The 17,790-nt window shown below is 43.9% G+C and overlaps 1 protein-coding gene, 2 long non-coding RNA genes and 1 other non-coding gene across 5 annotated transcripts in view; 2 read left to right on the top strand and 2 right to left on the bottom strand.

The window, feature by feature from the left end:
• The first annotated feature begins 1,855 nt into the window (after positions 1-1,855).
• LOC128771301 (uncharacterized) lies at positions 1,856-9,605 on the top strand. Its single transcript, XR_008416607.1, has 3 exons — positions 1,856-1,880; positions 3,401-3,457; positions 9,073-9,605. It is a non-coding gene; the product is annotated as an uncharacterized LOC128771301 (long non-coding RNA).
• Positions 2,031-12,018, bottom strand: LOC128771300 (uncharacterized). Its single transcript, XR_008416606.1, has 4 exons — positions 11,878-12,018; positions 10,866-11,063; positions 8,330-8,578; positions 2,031-2,525 (listed from the first exon to the last, which is right to left on the bottom strand). It is a non-coding gene; the product is annotated as an uncharacterized LOC128771300 (long non-coding RNA).
• A 1,886-nt stretch (positions 12,019-13,904) lies between these two features.
• trnar-ucg (transfer RNA arginine (anticodon UCG)) lies at positions 13,905-13,977 on the bottom strand. Its single transcript has one exon. It is a non-coding gene; the product is annotated as a tRNA-Arg (tRNA).
• A 56-nt stretch (positions 13,978-14,033) lies between these two features.
• Positions 14,034-17,790, top strand: part of polg (polymerase (DNA directed), gamma) — a 7,042-nt gene continuing 3,285 nt past the window's right edge. The window contains exons 1-15 of one of the 2 annotated variants that reach the window (XM_053885112.1): positions 14,034-14,180; positions 14,435-14,990; positions 15,059-15,254; positions 15,310-15,477; positions 15,535-15,681; positions 15,748-15,827; positions 15,890-16,072; positions 16,136-16,278; positions 16,369-16,492; positions 16,555-16,779; positions 16,858-16,975; positions 17,177-17,242; positions 17,311-17,409; positions 17,478-17,638; positions 17,706-17,759. In XM_053885112.1, coding sequence (XP_053741087.1) covers positions 14,461-14,990; positions 15,059-15,254; positions 15,310-15,477; positions 15,535-15,681; positions 15,748-15,827; positions 15,890-16,072; positions 16,136-16,278; positions 16,369-16,492; positions 16,555-16,779; positions 16,858-16,975; positions 17,177-17,242; positions 17,311-17,409; positions 17,478-17,638; positions 17,706-17,759 — 2,294 coding nt within the window. In that variant the 5' untranslated portion in view covers positions 14,034-14,180; positions 14,435-14,460. The other variant, XM_053885111.1, reaches the window with a different exon arrangement.

The raw sequence follows: 17,790 nt of genomic DNA, 5'->3' as shown, positions 1-17,790 counted from the left end.
TCCCTCCAAAAATCTTTGGAGCCCATTGAAGATGCTTTATGTCAGTACTGTCTCCTCCTGCGAATAAAAATGTGTTTATTTGGAAATAGTTCACGTTCGTTTTATCTTTTTTTTTTTTTTTTTAATCCAAGGCATATGATTCATCATTATGATAAACCCTTAAAAATCTGATTAAAACACTTTTACTTATTTTTGTAATACGTAAAAATAGTAAAGTAAAGTAAAGTAAAGTAAAAATAGACATTACTTGTATAAATTAAAATAATAAAGACGTTAAGCAAACTGAAAATAAATTGTAAAAATCTATTATGTACTGAAAACTGAAACGCACTTGGTCAAAAATACTTTCATATTCAATGGAAAATATGATGAAGATTTACCAAAACTTTGAGATTCAGAGAGGTATATATTCCCTGAGATTTTTCTCAATTTGTAATTTGTGATTTAAATTTTATTTCTTTATTTTAAATTCATTTTGAATAAGCAGAGGCGTTTAAAATGAACTAGTATTAAATTGGGTTGGGTTGGCATCTTTATGGAAAACACAACACACTGAAATATATAATGTAAAAATGTTACATTCAAAATCAAAGATAAAAGGCAATAAATATTAAATGTAATGATATTGTCTTCATAGTGAATGCTGCTATTACCTCATAATAATTATGCCAAAATAAAAGTCACTGCTTCACTTGCTGAAGAGATTTCTGCCCTTGTAGAATCTAATTTTCCAATCTGATACTGCAATTACTTTTGTTGTGCTTAAGCCCTTATCTATTGACTTCTCTGTGTGTTTTGCGAGTCCATCTCACAGTCCACTGGTCACCGGGGAATTGCAAGGAAATAGCCACTTAATTAGCAGCCCTTGACCTTTGGCACCTGCTCAGACTGCTCCTGACCCCAGCAACTCTCCAGCCTGTTTATTGTCCTCTGGGGGACTGTCCAGATCATGACCCCTGACCCCTGCTGACCTGTAGGGACGTGACCAGTGAGGGACGTCACCATGTTTGTTTTAGTTGTTGACCAGCACACTTTACACACATTAAACATGTATTTGTTTTTCTGTGCATTTACATTTAAATTTGATGTATATGATATTGAAAAAAACGTTTTGGGGATCATTTCATATCTCAATCAAAAATAAAAAAAAATCAATTCCAGTGTGTATCCATTCCAGTGAGGTATTTATCAGATTGCATGATGACTTTTGTTTATTTTGAAGATGGACTTGTCACTTTTATTTATTTATTTATTTTTTGTTGATGTCAGTCTTCATTGCATTTTCTGTTCCAATGTATTTAAAATTACATTAAAATTATGCAGCACGTGAAATATGGTGGCTGCTCTCTTTTGAGTAAAAATAACAAATGTGAAAACTATAGATTCCCTTTTTAATGCAGTTTTCATTCAACAGTAACAATGAAAAACAAATATTATTTACATTTATCAGCACATTCCCTTGGTGTGTTCTGGTTTCAATTAATATGTACATTTTTTCATCCTTGAAACAAAGCACTGAATCCTTTTGCACAAAGTTAAAAAAAAGCATAATAATTATTAACAATTCTGGGGTTATATTCAGTATCTAAAATCTTTCCGTGATGATTTCTCATAAACTTGGAAGTTCTAAAAGCTGAAAAAAGGGGGGAAATAACGCAATGAAATGACTTAATAGCAGGTGTCTCCACAGTAGGAGGCCGCTGTGAATTAAAGAAACATATTTGGGGAGAGGTGAATTGAAAGAAGTTGTTTTTTTTGCTCATTATGTCGCTGCAAAATAATTATTTTTGACACAAATAAAGTATCTAATCTCGCGTTGACCCGCGTGTCCATCTGTTGTTTCACCCCGGACAGAGATCAGACGGACACCGGGTCAGACGGTAATCCCGCTGGTTCATTCATTTAAAGTCTTGTTTTTAAACCCGACACATTAACTTCGCATGTGTGTTTTTAATAATGCAACTTGAGAGCCGTTGTTTTTCCGTTACTGCAGCGTCGTGGGCGATGTCTGAATGGATAAATACGGTTAAAAATGGCGGCGAAAATACGGAGTTGTTGTGAAGTTTTAAGCTTTAAAGTTCCGTCGCTGGTTGAGTTGATTCTGTGCACGTTCCAATCCGCACTGCTGATAATTAAAACTTCATAAACACGCCCGCCGCCATGAATATTAAACAAGAAAAGAGCTGCACATTTCGAAACCATGTTGTTTATTACGTAAACACAGCATTGAAAGAGAAATGACACAGTAAAAATCTCACTAAATTTCACACAGGCATCACCAGTAAAATGATGCATTTATTATACATTTAATTATATAAACACATTTACGTCACAGTGGTAAATACACAATTCCTTCTCTTTTTATTCATGCAGGTCTAATGGCGCCCCAGATTTGCTGTGTTCTCGACATCAACGATGCAATGGTCTTTTGTGGGCCACACTAAGGTGTCTGGTGACTCTTGTATGACTCGAGCCTGGCTGGAGCTCCACCAGGTTCCTGTCCACAGAGGCTCCCGGGTCCAGACCTGGAGACAAATGATTGAGCAGAACATTAGCATGAGAATCAGACTTGGCCCCCAAAAATCCTCCACCACCACAGAGACAGTGAAACTATTCCCCTATTTATGAGTAGAATATATTCAATTACATTTTTAAAGTTACTTTTAAAGGTGTTCGGGAGGCTTTGTTTGGCTGTGTCTGTTTTGGACCGTAATGAATCCGGACATTTGTTGCTTTGATAAACAGACATTGTGGCCACTGTTTCAGAAAAACAAACTTCCTTTTTATGCGCTGTAAAAATAGGCCCCTGTGCTCCGCATGTTGTTCTTCTCTCCCATTTTCAGGCTGTATGCATGGAGGGATCTTAAGGCTTTTATCCCTGCGGGGAACCAGGCCCGACTCTTTCTCTGTCAATTTTCACCCACTCCCCAATTCAGACGAGCCCTTTCTCCCACCAACCCCACAATGAAGGATTTGTCCTCCTTCTCTTTGTCCACCTCTGATATCTTTTTTTTTTTTCTTTGACTGCTCGCCCTCCTCAGACAGCATGCAGCGTATGCAAATGCAGGCTCTTTTATTCAGCGGACCCCTCCCCTGCATGAATACAGCCATAAATGAGGCCACACTTGCACACATTTAAGAGGAAGCATGCGCGTATTACGGCGCTGACACCTGACATGTTGAACGAGTGTGCGACATCCCTCATCTCAAAAATATGCCGCTCCAGCTCATGTTCCCATTCAACTTTTACGCCTCAAGAAAAAAAAAAAACTTGTGAAAGATGCAACTTCTGTTAGTATGTCACGTTAAATATTAATCGGGTGTTGACCTCGCTTATTTCTGGGTCGTTATAATTAAACAAATTCAATAATTAATCCTCTTCTTTTGGTCTTATGTGCAGAAGATGCCGCCGTGTTCAATAATGGAGGATGCAAGATGAAGTGAAGTGATCAAATGTGTAAGTTTTTGGGAGTTATATGGTGTTATTATATTTAAAACAAATAATTTAAAACGTCTCACACAGTGTATTAAAAAATGTTGTGACGTCGGAGGCGGGACTAGTTTGATCATGTGACCTCATCGAACGCCGTGATGACTAATGCGGTAAGAGGTGACACAGCTTTACGGTGAATCTTTTTTTCTTCTAGTAAATCTATTTCCATGATCATTTAATCTGAATGAAAGTGAGGCTTTTAAACATTGAATTTGGGCGGTTATTATGTGCTTCTGAAACCATCTTTTGTATGTTGTGGTATTCTATAGGTGGGCACTGTTAGCATGGCTGAGGTTTTGCTGTGAAAAAACATATCACAGCAAAAACATATCAGTCTTGCTGGAGGTGCTATCTTTTCATGACCACGCTGTAGAGTCAAACAGTCGCAGCGAACAAACACAAAGTGTCTCGCAGCTGCTCTTTTAAGCAGCGTCCATGAGTGTGTGTTTTAGTGAGTCTGAGGTTGACACACGCTGGACAGCTCTGACAGTTCGGCCTTTTTAGTGAGACATTACTGAGCCTGCCGGACTCTTCCCCATAGCAACCTCAGCGCAGGTCAAGGGTTATGTACCTCCTACCCACACATCCTCCTGTCCTCCTCCAGCTCCCCCCGTCCTTCCCCCTCACTTTGGTCCGAGACGAGTCTGAAGCCTTGAACTTGAACCTGACTTCAGTCCGATTGTCTCACGCCAGACGTAAAAGAAGTGATGAGTGAATTTGAATTCATCACGTTTCAACCTCCATTACTGTCTTGGCTGAAACTTGGAAACAGCTGTTGTTACTAAAAGTGCCCTACATTCGCATTGCTAATCCATATTTTTGTGTGTCAGAACCATATTCCTACACCTTTACTTTTACTTCAATTGAACTTTAAAACATATTTTTTGAATTATTGATTTTATGAAATTGGTTATGAGTGAAAAAAAGCATCTAATATTTGTCATTATTTGTGTGCTCATTGTTGTTTCCTGTAATATATAAAAGAGTCTCAACCAACTCGGGAGGCGTCACCCGAGAAGCCACAAAAAAAGGAGGTCATCTCGGACCACCACCCCCCCAGTCTTCTCCAGATATGATTCTGCGGAAACCTGCTGAATTAAAGGCTGAGTCCCCTAATTCTGCCTCACGCTCAGAGCAAACAGGACCACCACCACCACATGTAATCTGGGACGGAGTAACTTCTCCCCATCTTCCTCTAAGGTTTTCAGAGGCTTTGTGACAGATTAGTCTCGGGCAAACTTGCATTAAAGAAGCCCCGATGAGCTTTGCTTGACCCACATGGGACCTTATTGAAAACAATGGGTGGCCTGTGAGCCCCATTTTACATGTCACACTGGAGCCGTTAAAACATTAGCAGCGTCCACATCATAGAGGGAGAGCGGAAACCTAGCAGCTAGTGTTAATATTTCATGCCAGTATGGTTCCACTCAGACCTGAGCTGGTGCTCTACGCCTCCAGAAGCAGCTAATGATGAATTGAAGAGGAAAGTTGTTTGTTGCTGGTGTATCTGATGGGGGTCGAGTGGTATTAAAACCCTAAATCTTCCCGACGGAGTCACTGACCTCTGAGTCCGGCCGGACTGATTGGAAAGTCTTTGTTTCGGGGGAGATTAGAAATGGACTCCTAAGCTGTTTAATGTGTTTGTAAGATGCGCTAAGCTCTGCCTCACATGCGTAAGTGCCAGTGCAGTTGATATGAAAGGAGGACGTTCCCTTTGTGTGTCTTTTCTGTTATTCGCTCGCCTTAAAGCAGACGACGTAAATCTGCTCACATCACGCGCAGCGCCGCGCTGTAGCATGGCATATGCTAACACATGCTACCTCATCAGACATTCAAACATGGCTGCCCGCTCCTCGCACTGCCTCCTCCTCCTCCTCCACGTGTGCATGCGTCGCCACCGTTTCCCCTCATTTCTGTGCCTTCTCGTCATCGTTTCTCTCCCCTTTTTCATTGTCTCTTAAGTCTCAGGGAGTCTGACAACAAGCTCCAATATCCACATGATTAATTTTTCACCTTCATATCTGCCAGAAGCAACGCGCTGTGTATCACAGATGAGCAAATGCAATTAGATGGTGGGCTCCCAGTCTTTTACGTGAATGAAGAATGAGAGGGAGCTATTGACACGTATGTGGTGGGAATCCAGGAGCGGGGATCATTAATATCTCTCCTCAACCGTTACACTGCTGGAATGTGGGGTCAGCAACCAAAATACACATTTTCTGAGGAGAAAAATGGAATAGAATTTTCTTATTTTGAGGTCAACAATGCGTATGGAAATGAAAATGAACCTGAACCCCATTGGATTTTCTGCTCACTTCTGTAGAAGCATGTCAACGCAGCAAAGCAACGTCACCGCGTGTAAAGCATGAGCACCTCATGAGAAGGTCTCCCACCTCTGCAGTAGCAGTCGCGCTATTTCAGACAACTTAGCATTTTAAAAATCGTCGGGAGAAATTTCCAGTTATTAATTGACTTAATTGATGTTTTTAGCGGCTGATAGTAAAAGGAATGATGTGAGCGCAGGTGTGTTTTCTGCACACGCCGTGGTCCTCACGAGGCTGTTGTTTTTTATTGTCCTGATCTAATTATAAGTAATAACTGATGAACAGAATTACAGCTTCACTCTCCAACAGCTACCATTTAGTGTGTTGTGTTTCCGTTGTGAAGACGTGGCGCAGTGTGTGTGTGTGTGTGTGTCTCATATACGTCCACTGAAATCCTTCTCATTTACCCAGAAAACAACAGCATCTCCATGCTTTTCAGACATGCAGAGGAGGTCTGAATAGACTAATGAACAGTCAGGTGGCACTCCAGGGCCATGACAACAGCCCCCCCTGCCCACCCTCTCCCTCCCACCCCACAACACACACATATCAAACACGCATACACTTGCACACACATTAAAACCCAGCGGCTCGTCCGACCCTGGTGATCGGCACGACAGTCTAATGTCTCAGGCATCTGCTCATGTCTAGTCTGGAGGGTCTTTCCCACCCTGCCCCCCAAGTCCAGGCCCGCCGCAGCACCAGCTCCCACAATTGTGGGAAAGCTGGCTTTTTTTTTTTTTTGTGGTGGGGGGGGTTGTGCGGGAGGGGTGGACTAAACAGCTATTGAGGAAAAGGTGGGGGGGTGAATGAGTGAGGGAGCGTAGGGCTGAATGATAATGTGAAAACGCACGGTGCTGTTCATTAACACAGAGGAGCTGCAGCTGCACATGTTGGCCCCGGACACACACTCTCACGTGTTCCTCTCTTCTGTGGCCCCTCCGATCAGGCATGTGTGCATGAGGGAGACACCTCGCGCGGCCGTCTTAATCTGAATTTTGAGGTTAATTTCGTCCATGCTTTCGCTTTCATGTTCATGCCATAACACTGCAGCGTTAACACCACCGTGAGTCTCACAAAGACAATAAATGTGTTTGAGAATACTACAATAATGGCTACAAGTCTGCACAGCGTGTGTGCAACTGTCTCGGTCTTTGACTTTGAACTTCACCTCCATTAATGCCTTGAAATATTAAGTTAAATATTGCTTTTGCGTCAGCTGATAAATCGCCGAAAAACTCAAGTCAATTTTTTGTATTCAATGCTGTTGTAGATGTGTCTATACTGCATATGTTCAATCTCACACTTCATCAAATGTTTCTTAACAATGAAGTTGAACAATGACAATGGATGAAGTTATGGTTGTGATTCTGAATTGGGTTAACAAAAGTATTGCAGCAACAATATCGACTGGACGTTGCTGTTCATTCATTTAGTAAAAAACAAAATGCCTGCAGTCATTTCAAAACCATATTGTTAGTGTTTATAGTGTTTTAAAGGTGCATAAATGCTTAAAATTCTGCTATAGTCTAAACTAAACTAAGTATCTATCAAAGTACTTAACTGGGTTGTAGAACATTTTTATAAGATAAGGTTTTGCCCTCATTTTTAATCAATAATAAAGTCAATGTAAAGAAAAGTATTGATAAATATGGTATTAGTATGTTCTGGCTTATTTTTGTTGTTCATTTCTATTTCAGTGTAAAGTGTATTTTTTACAGCGCTAAGCAATTATCACACACTAAAGCAGATGACATGAATGGGTTAAAGTGATACACGTACCTCTACGATGAATGTATATTTATGTACACTTAAAGGTGAAATGTGTAACGCTCTAACGTAGCAGTGAGCGTATATAGAGCGTCAAATGACCTCATATGGCTGTTAGCATATGCTAATTTAAAGTATTGTTCATTCGTTGTTATACGACTCCACGTTACGAAGTCAGTGCCTTAATAATCGACAGTGGTTTTAGGAAAACTGTGCTCCCCAAACGCTCCCTGTATCGCGCTCATCGTCGCTCTCCAAGATTCATTAACGCACATGAAAGAAACTCGCGGCGTGAAACATCATGGCGAAGAAGAAGAAGAAGAAAATGGCAGTTTTGCGTGAATCTGCGGTGAAAGACTGGTCAGGGGGAAAAGCGCGCGGGCGCCTGGGCCTGGATCAGGGAGGGAAGAAGCGCCATGACGAGAGAGGGTGGCAGGTTTCCTTCAACCAGTGCCAACTCATTAATTTTGTTTGTGGCCCCAACCCCCAACCATCGCCGCCCCCCCCCGCACCCCCTCTCCTCTCTAGCATCACCCCTTAACTGCTAATTAGCAAGAAGCAGGAGATAGAAGAGAAAAGGGAGAGGCCATGTGTGACTATGGAGGAAATGGGGAGTTTTTGCCTGCGTCCTTCCTACTGCCCCTTCCCCCCCCACACACACACACCCATCAGGCACACACACACACACACAGCACCTTCAACACTGGTACCCAACGCAACGCAGCGCTATGATGCAACCCACCTTGTGTGCCAGCCCAGCCATTTTAGATGTCGCGCTAACATCTCCCAAGATGGCTGCGAGATCTCCCCGGATCTGCCAGGGTTCTTTGTCCGCCTCCTGGCACGGGCACGCCGGCGCGGCGGGGTGAGGAGTGGCGGAGGCGAGCGGGCAATAATGGACCTCCTTCATCGCTCGTTCTTCTTCTTTTTTTTTTCTTCTTTTAATGATGATTTCAGGAACCGCTCGACATCGCCGGGGTTAATTGAAAATCTATAAGAAACAGAGCCGGGCGAGACAAGAGCAGAAATATAACGGTTAAATATCGGGAAAAAAAAAAGAAATGGTCTCGCGCGCTATCTTGAGCAGGCCAGGGTAATTAATCTCCCCATGGTGCCAAATTAGAACGTTAACAGGCGCCGACTGGAGTGTAAAATTCCACCAAAAACGGCTAATAAATGTGGGAAAAAAAGGTCTCATTAAAGTAGAAGTGGGGTTGTGATATACGATGTAAAGTGTAATGTGGAGCAACTAATGGAGATGGATAATAGTGTTGTTTTAAATGATAAGCTGATTTAGAAAGTTGGAGGAAAATGATATTTTGCTGAAACGATGGCCGTGAGATTTGAAGAATTTTGGATATAACGTCTGCAAAAAACATAATTTAGTGGGAGATTAAAAGTGTGTTAATAACTTTATCTGCGGTGCTGAATTGGAGCACCAGAAACTGGACCCTTGACCCTCACCATGTACTGTCTTTTCTATAGATCACGTTCACACACATATCTGAGGAGAAACTCTCAGATTGGATGTTTCCACACGTCCAACCGGACACTGTGAAACCAAGCAATTAGCCCGTGCTGACAGCCAGCTCGCCAGTTAACTCTGTGAATGAAAACTCATGGCTCCAGCTCTTCAGAGCTGCCCGAGCATCTGCGCATGGTCCTCAAGTACCAAGTTGAAAAGTTCAGCTCCCATTTCCAGGAAGCTCCTGCTCTTCTCATTGAGGCCCAATACAATGTGGCCCAAAGACTGGGGCTTTAAATACAGACGCCAAGTGTTTTTTTTTTAACCTTGTGTGTGTGTGTAGGGTCCTTCAGCACTCCAGCTCTTTATTAACAGGCCTGTGGACATTAATGGGCCACAAAGACGCTTTCTCTCCAACGTAAACAAAGAATTATGTCATCAATGTGATCTTTTAATGACACAAGAGGGACGCCTATTGTAATATTCATACCGTGTACTGTACATGAGGTCAAATTAAATGTTCATTGGGCCTCAAGTTGAGGACACTGGCCTCCCTTTTATTTTACATCTTCATTCTACTGTCAACTTATTTTTGCTGCTGCTGGTTAGTAGTTTCTGGCTTTATTAAGTTCTGGCTTTAAAACTGTGTTAAAATATTTCCAACTATATATATATATATATATATATATATATATATATATATATATGATTCTTATTATGGTGCATAATATTCTGTATTATGCACTAATATGAAGTTGAAAAACTCTAAACATTGTGGACTTAAAAGAAGTGGCACATTCCGGATAATCCGTGGAATAGTACACACAAAATACTCACGTGGAGAGAGCCATTACTGTATTTAGTTAAGAGCTTAGGTGGGGTCGGACGAGGGAAAAATGGAAGGTGTTTGAGAAAATGTGTGATAAAAAGAGTAATGTGCTGAAAGGATTTTCAATTGTCCTAATGGAAGGGAACAAGGAAATGTCTATAAAGAGGGAATAAATGTGGTCAATGTTAAGCACGGAAACGTAACACAATGTCACTTATAACTATAACACGTAATACAACACAAGACGCAAATAAGTCGATTAACAAATGAAGAATTGCAGTTAAATCAAAGGTCTTTTTTTTTTAAGATATGGGTTAATCACGCAATACCACTATAATATTCTATGATCGCAAGGAACTGGATCAAATTTAGGATCATGAGCTTCACCAAGCTTGACTCTCGTAGGTACGAATAAAACTTAAAACAGATAAAACACATTTGTGTTTTTTTTCCCATAAGTAAAACTTTGTCATATATGTGTTTTGTACCTGTTATTATTCATATTTTCCCGTAGTTTATCTCACCCCCACCTCCTCATCAAAACCATTAGTTTTCAGAATCATCTGCTGTCACTTATTTACGCGGTCAATAATGTGCATATGAAATGATGTTGGTTTAGTGAACGTGCATAATCCTGGGATTGTAACTGCGATGATGGTTTTTGTTGTGGCAGTGAAAGTTTTAATTTCTTCTGCTTCATCCCTCTTTTACAGCACTATGCTTCACTTATTACAAGTTTGTTGCAACATTTTTGGAGGTTCCCATCCAGTACATTTCAAATTTAAAGTATGACTTGTGGCTGAGGTTGTGTTTTCGGAGAATGTCCTGCGTTCACACATTTTGGTCCAATATTTTGTCTTCGTTTTTTTCTTACTCACTTGTTGTTTGTCTTCTATTGCAGATAAACTGTTAAAATGCATTTTCCCGAAATAGCTTGGGCATATGTTTCAGGAATCCTGTGCTTTCTAAAATGCATTTTCTCACCTCATTTCTGAAGTCCGTCACCAGCCTTTCTCCCATGAATACGCTGCCATATGGAAGTCATTTCTACTTTCGGTTATCTAGCTTTATGACAGGGATTTAACACTCATACAGCTAGATAACCAAAGACAGAAACACACCACCTGTCTCGCTCGTCTTTCTCAGGCTGAAGCCAGACATGATGCTGGTGAACATCATCATCTGGAAGGAAAAATTCACACTTCATTTTTCATCATTACGGCTGAATTGTTGAAGGACAGACATGTAGGAGAACAGAAGCACAGCGTGAAGCTCAGACAGGAAGCGTTGGATGGAGATGAAAAGCTATTTAACTGCACAGACAGAAGAAGAAATCAATCATATGCTCACACTTGTAATCCGGCCTGTGGTTTCACCATTACGTTGAATTGTGCTTATTTAAATGGCAATATTAAAACATCAAATCAAAGGTAATGACTTATGAAATACACTTGTATGACTCAACAATAAGTACAATAATTAAGAGGAGTTCCTTGGCTTACAATAATGCGTTTTAAAATGCGTAAATAAAACACAAAACGTCAGGTTAAATAACATCCGCCACACAAAATGAACAGTTGAGTTGCAAATATGGGACATTTATGCAACATTGCAATACCCACGCAGTATTGGAACTTTAAAAATAAACGTTACAGTCACCACTCAAGTACGTCTTCCGTGTAAAAAATATGAACGAAAAGGATTCGAGTGAATACATTAATGTTAAACCTATTTTTTCCCATAAATACGAGTATGACGTGAAAACACGACCGTGGCCGTGAATGGTTGTAAATCACGCAAATACAGAAAATCTACGTTGAAATTATGCGAATGTTTCACAGCAGCTCCGCTCATTTTCACGTTTTTATTCGTGTAAAAATGAGACTATATGGATGTGATAATTCACAACATCAACTCAGAAGGAAACAAATTCTCATCACAAATAAAAGACGATGTGCGCATGTTCGCCAAAAAAAAACAAAAAAACATATCTTACCTGTTTTAGATACGAATGTGCGGTTTCAGTGTCCTCCCTTGTGGAAGTCCGGGTACGCGTGTCTGCTGGTCTTGGGTCTTGGTCCAAGGTCTGGCCCAGCGGGAGGGTCCAGGTTCGTCCTCAGTCCCGCTGCTTCTGTCTCTCCTCCAGCCAGCGCGCCTCCTCTACTGCCTCTCAGCCCGCTGACGTCACCGCAGCACCAGCGCGGTGGCTCGACCAATCACAAAGTGCGCGCCCGCCAAAGATCATCGACAAAGTAAGAGGTGTCTCTCCTCACGCTTTACTACGTATAACGCAACAATTCGTGAAGACCGCGCTTGACGATCACAACACGTGCTTCTAAATCGAGAACACGCTTCTAGGACATTTAAAAAGGGAATTTAATTGGAGATTACCGAACCAATAGCTGCACTTGGATTGATTTGGAAGTCACAAGTAGTAAATAATAGAATTAAACTTTTTAAAAGCTATGTCTATTTATCTGCCTTGCTTCCCTTCATGGGGTCATAGGTCACTGAAACCTCGCCTAGTTACCTGTGAATCTGGGTGGGGCGGGGGACACCCTGGACAGGTCCCCTCTCCGTCATACGGACAGACAACCGCTTTCAGTGCAATGGCGGTTACTGATGAGTCATCAATTACTTCTGCATGTTGTGCGACCATGGGAGGAAACTGGAGTTTCCGGACAACATAGACAAAACACCTTAAAGGGCAAAGGAAACCGTTGCCGCTGGTAGGGATATAAATAAGCAACCTGCAATACAACTGATGTCATTTTAATGTGACATTTACTAATGCTGGAAAAATGCTTTGGATTTTTTTCTTTTCTTCAAAACCAGCTGTGGTCATGTAGGCTTGACTTCCCAAGTGTTGTAGCGTCTTGGATGCTGTGACCAGCTCAGACCGTCGTTTAAACAGTTTCTGAAAACGTGGGGTGAGTTGCATTTGAAGAGGCGTGATGGTTCTTTACACACAAACGATCTTTGATAGCGTCTCAGGGTCACGGCCAACTCCATTCTCACGTATATTTGAATAACGGGTTCCATCCGTATAATTTAGCATATTTTTATACAAGGAATTCAATACCTTTATATATATGTTTTTTTAAATAATTGTTTCCACTCATGGCGCATACTTTCCTGAGTAGTCACTCTTGAGTAATGAAGTATTTTAACCTTTCTTAAATCGTCGCACTGTACAATCGAGAACGAACAGTGTATTTGGAGTTGGAGTTTTAACGAATGGAAACTCCATAGACCTATTTTCAGGAAATGCGCTGCTGAATTCTCAATTCACTAAACCAATCGAAATTTTCGGTGACGTATCAAGGCATATCTATTGTTCCTGTTTGACCTTTTAATCGTCTAACCCTGGTGGAACATCCACTTTAAAGAAAGTTTACCGTACAGTTCACGGTATAAATATTCCGGATAATGTGTACACCAGTAATGTAATTCAATTTAGACCCCAGCAAATGTATAGTCATATTACTGCACATTGCTTGTTAATGGATGGGAATGTGGTCGGTTTTGGAATCCAAGTTTCGTTGGAAGTGACCTCAGTGGAGCGTATGGTTTAGAATAAGTTGTGTACTAGAGTTGTACTGTAGATATAATTGAGTGTAACGTTTTCCTGGAAAATAAGTCTTGATGGTTCGGTCACTTTCTAAATGAATTGAAGAATATCAATAAATGACCTTGTACACTGTTTAGGGGTGGTCCATAAAGAAAAGATAAATAGCAACATGTTAGTAACTGTATAAGGAAGTGAGTGTATGTGACAGATTTACCGGGAAAGTCGCGAAATTGGCGCTCAATGAAACGCGCTCAGCTCATTCGGCCTTGATGCGCTTGAAACCAGAGCCTCGATGCCCCCGTGTGGTCAGTAGCGGAATGCTGGCAAATGTAACTTGAAACGGAAAGGGCAACTTAAAATTTAAACGCTCGTTATATGGTTGTTCTGATAAAGAGTTTTCAGTGACGCCGCAGACTCCGTAATATTCGAGGAAAAAAGAAGAACTAAAAATGCGACCGTGACAGGACTCGAACCTGCAATCTTCTGATCCGAAGTCAGACGCCTTATCCATTAGGCCACACGGTCAGACGGACCTTATAGAGGTGCGTTTCCATCTTTCTACTACACAGTCGAAGCCGTCATTCTGTTCATTTCAACGCTGGATAGTACTATAGTGTCGATTTGGTAGTTGGTGCTCGACTGTCTGAATTGTATTTCTGTCTCCTCCTGAAAGCGGGCAGAGTCTTCCAGTCCGCCTGGTGTCGCTGTGTGCCCCAATTTGCAGCGAGGTGAGCGAAGAAGTCGCCGAGCGCTCTTCAAATGTGACATGTAAAGCTTGACTTTTGACAGATACGCCACTCAAATGCGCAGGTAACGACACACTTCTATGCGGTTAAGCTGCTCATATTAAGGGTTATGCTTTCGCCGACTGACGACCGCGTGCTTGTGTTGACAAACAAACCCAGCACGGGCGGTTTTCTGTTTCATTGAATCGAGAAGTTTGTCAGTAGCGTTCCTCTGAAGTTTGCGTCTTGTGTGGCAGGATATTTCCGAGCTCCTGAGGAGGTGATGCTGCTGTCACGCTGTCCTCTCCAGAAACTGCTTCTCCCAGGACAATGGCTGCGCTCCTTCTACTCCACCGAGACCCGCACGAACCCCCTGAACATCCAGATGCTTTCCAAGAACCTCCACGAGCAGATCTTCCGGGGAGTGGAGCCGGCGTACCAGCCGGACGCTGTGGAGAGGAGCGTTCGACACCTGCAGAAGCATCAGCTCTGGGACAAGGACTCGCCGCTGCTGCCAGATGTGCAGTTGAAGCTTTCAGAAATGTACGGCCAGAACGTGGACCAGCACTTCCGCGTCCTGGCTCAGAAGCAGAGCCTTCCGTACCTGGAGGCGGCCACAGCTCTGCAGTTGGCGTCTCTCCCGCGCATGCCTAGCAAGTGGAGGTGGGATGCTGGATGGACTCGCTATGGACCGAACGGGGAGAGCCAAAGAGTGGATTTTCCAGAGGAGGAGGCTTTGGTGTTTGATGTGGAGGTGTGCATCACAGAGGGGAAGTGCCCGACACTGGCTGTCGCTGTGTCTCCTACTCACTGGTGAGAAGCTGGTCTACAGGAAGTGCTTCACATGGTCCTAACTGACCATAACAACGTCGACACTCTAGGTATTCCTGGTGCAGCAGACGCCTCATTGAAGAGCGCTACTCGTGGTCCGAGCAGCTGACCCCATCTGATCTCATCCCCCTGGAGACCCCGACGAACTCTGTCCGTCCCCCGGGGGGTCAGTGGAAGGAGAAGCTTGTCGTGGGTCATAATGTCAGTTTCGACAGGTCCTACATCAAGGAGCAGTACTTGCTGAAGGTCAGTGGAACGGCGAGGTTTGTGTTCCGCCCTCACTCATGAGTTTCTTCTGAAGGGCTCGAAGGTGCGCTTCATTGATACCATGAGTCTTCACATGGCCATCTCAGGCCTCACCGGCTTCCAGCGGACTCTGTGGATGGCCAACAAGACGGGCAAGAGGAGGGGCCTTCAGGGGGTGAAGCAGCATATGAAGAAAGCGGGACAGAGTAAAGACGGACCAAAGGTGGGTCTGCCTGCTCTCCTCACGGAGCAAGACTTAGGTTTCAGTGTGTGTCTGCAGGTGGGCTCCTGGGACTGGGTGGATATCAGCAGCATCAATAACTTGGCTGACGTCCACGCGCTGTACGTGGGCGGCCCACCGCTGGAGAAGGAAGCCAGAGAAACCTTCGTCAAAGGCAGCATGGCGGATGTCCGGAACAACTTCCAGGTCTGAACTCTGACTCCTTATGGAGTAAAACAACTTTGGTGGAATTCATTTTCCATGTTTCTGCAGGAGTTAATGCAGTACTGCGCCTTGGACGTCCTGGCCACGCATGAGGTCTTCACCGAGCAGCTGCCTCTGTTCATGGAGAGGTCAGGAACCACCTCCCTCCCCGTCCCGTGTCAGCACTGCTTCACCACGGCACCCTCTTTAGGTGTCCGCATCCTGTTACGTTGGCGGGGATGCTGGAGATGGGCGTGAGCTACCTACCCGTCAATCAGAACTGGGGGCGCTACCTGGAGGATGCTCAGGACGTTTATGAGGAGCTGCAGAGGGAGCTGAAGAAGTCGCTGATGACGCTGGCCGACGATGCCTGTCAGCTCCTGCACGACGGCCGGTGAGACCATGATGGCTCACACTCCCCAGTTGTTGTTTTGTGAGATGTTTTCTGCTGACACAGATACAAAGAAGACCCCTGGCTGTGGGATCTGGAGTGGGACGTGCAGGAGTTCAAGCAGAAGAAACTGCCAGTCAGCAAGAGGAAGCTTGCCAATAAAGCAGCTGAGATAAAAGCTGCTACTCCGCTGCCCAACTACGAGGAAGGTGAAGGAGACTGATCCCTCAACGCTTCCATTGCATGTTGCAAGAGGAAGAAACAACAGGTTGGGCTCAGTGGGCTTGTTCTTTCCTCAGACCCTGGTCCTCCATCTGAAGAGGAAACGAACGCCCCGAGTTCCGGGAGACTGGCTGTGGACAAGCTGAAGGAGACAGTGAACCGATTGCCAAAAAGAAGGCAGCACCTCCCTGCTCACCCAGGGTAAGGCCCGGTGGGTCGCACCTTCGCTGGGTCTGCCTTTCACCGCGTGGCTCTGTCTTCAGCTGGTATCGTAAGCTCTGCGAGAAGATGTCCGAGGAGGAGAGCTGGTCTCCTGGAGCCAGCCTGATCAGCCTCCAGATGAGGGTCACCCCCAAGCTCATGGGACTGACGTGGGACGGGTTCCCACTCCACTACTCGGAGAAGCATGGGTGGGGCTACCTGGTCCCGGGGCGCAGCGACGGCATAAGCCACGAGGAGGAGAGTCCTGGTCCAGTCTGCCCACATCGGTATGAATGCACTTAAAAGCAGAGCTCACGGTCAGTGTCCAACCCAAGTCAGTTAAGATGAAGCTTTCTTTTGTCAAGAGCCATCGAGAAGATTTACAGGGAACATTGTGAGCAGAACAGCAAAGAGCAGCCGGAGCATCCGGAGGTCAGCGCGTCAGATGACCTGAACTGGACGGACAGCACCGCGTGGGCGAAGGTACGTCAGACTAGAAAACCTCGGAGCCATTTTCACTTCAGCTCTGTTTAAAACGCAAGTGGATATCATGGCCAACGCCGAATATAATGCAGCAGAGGCTGCCATCTAGCGGCATGTCGAAAGAAGACACTGCAGGGTTCGACTGTTATTCAAATTTTTTGTAAAATGAACCGTAACAGAGTTTAAAAAAATGTATTTCAGGTGGAGGAGTTTGGTGCTCGGGAGGCCATAGCTGACGGAAATGGAGACAAGATCTCAAAAAACGGAGTGAGGCTTTCTTTGTTTCACAGAATAATTGTGTGGACGTTTTATAACTGTGTTTCCTGGCTGCACAGAAACAAAGGGATGAGACTCAGTGTCCGTATCACCATGGCAACGGCCCCTACAGCGACGTGAACATACCCGGGTGTTGGTTCTTCAAATTACCTCACAAGGTGTCTGTTCACTCTCGCATCGTTCTTTGACTTCTTTGTTTATCGCTTTCATTTTCCACGTGCTACAGGATGGAAATCACAACAACGTGGGGAGTCCTTTTTCCAAAGACTTTCTTCCCAACATTGAGGACGGAACGCTGAGGGCAGGGAGGGGCGGAACCAACGCCGCACGGGCGCTGGAGATCAATAAGATGATGTCGTTCTGGAGAAACGCCCATAAGCGAATCAGGTGACACTTGTTTTTTCTTTTTTTAATTCCAAAAGAGCCACGCTGACATGTGTCTGTGTCCCCGAAGCTCTCAGATGGTGCTGTGGCTGAGGAAAGGGGAGCTTCCTCGGTTTGTCACCAGGTTTGTTTTCAGATATTTGTGAAATATTAGT

The sequence above is a fragment of the Synchiropus splendidus genome, chromosome 14, assembly GCF_027744825.2.
Source record: "Synchiropus splendidus isolate RoL2022-P1 chromosome 14, RoL_Sspl_1.0, whole genome shotgun sequence".
In the NCBI taxonomy this organism is placed as follows: domain Eukaryota; kingdom Metazoa; phylum Chordata; class Actinopteri; order Syngnathiformes; family Callionymidae; genus Synchiropus; species Synchiropus splendidus.
Note: the sequence above shows the minus strand (reverse complement) of the source record. Positions and strands in the feature narration are given on the sequence as shown.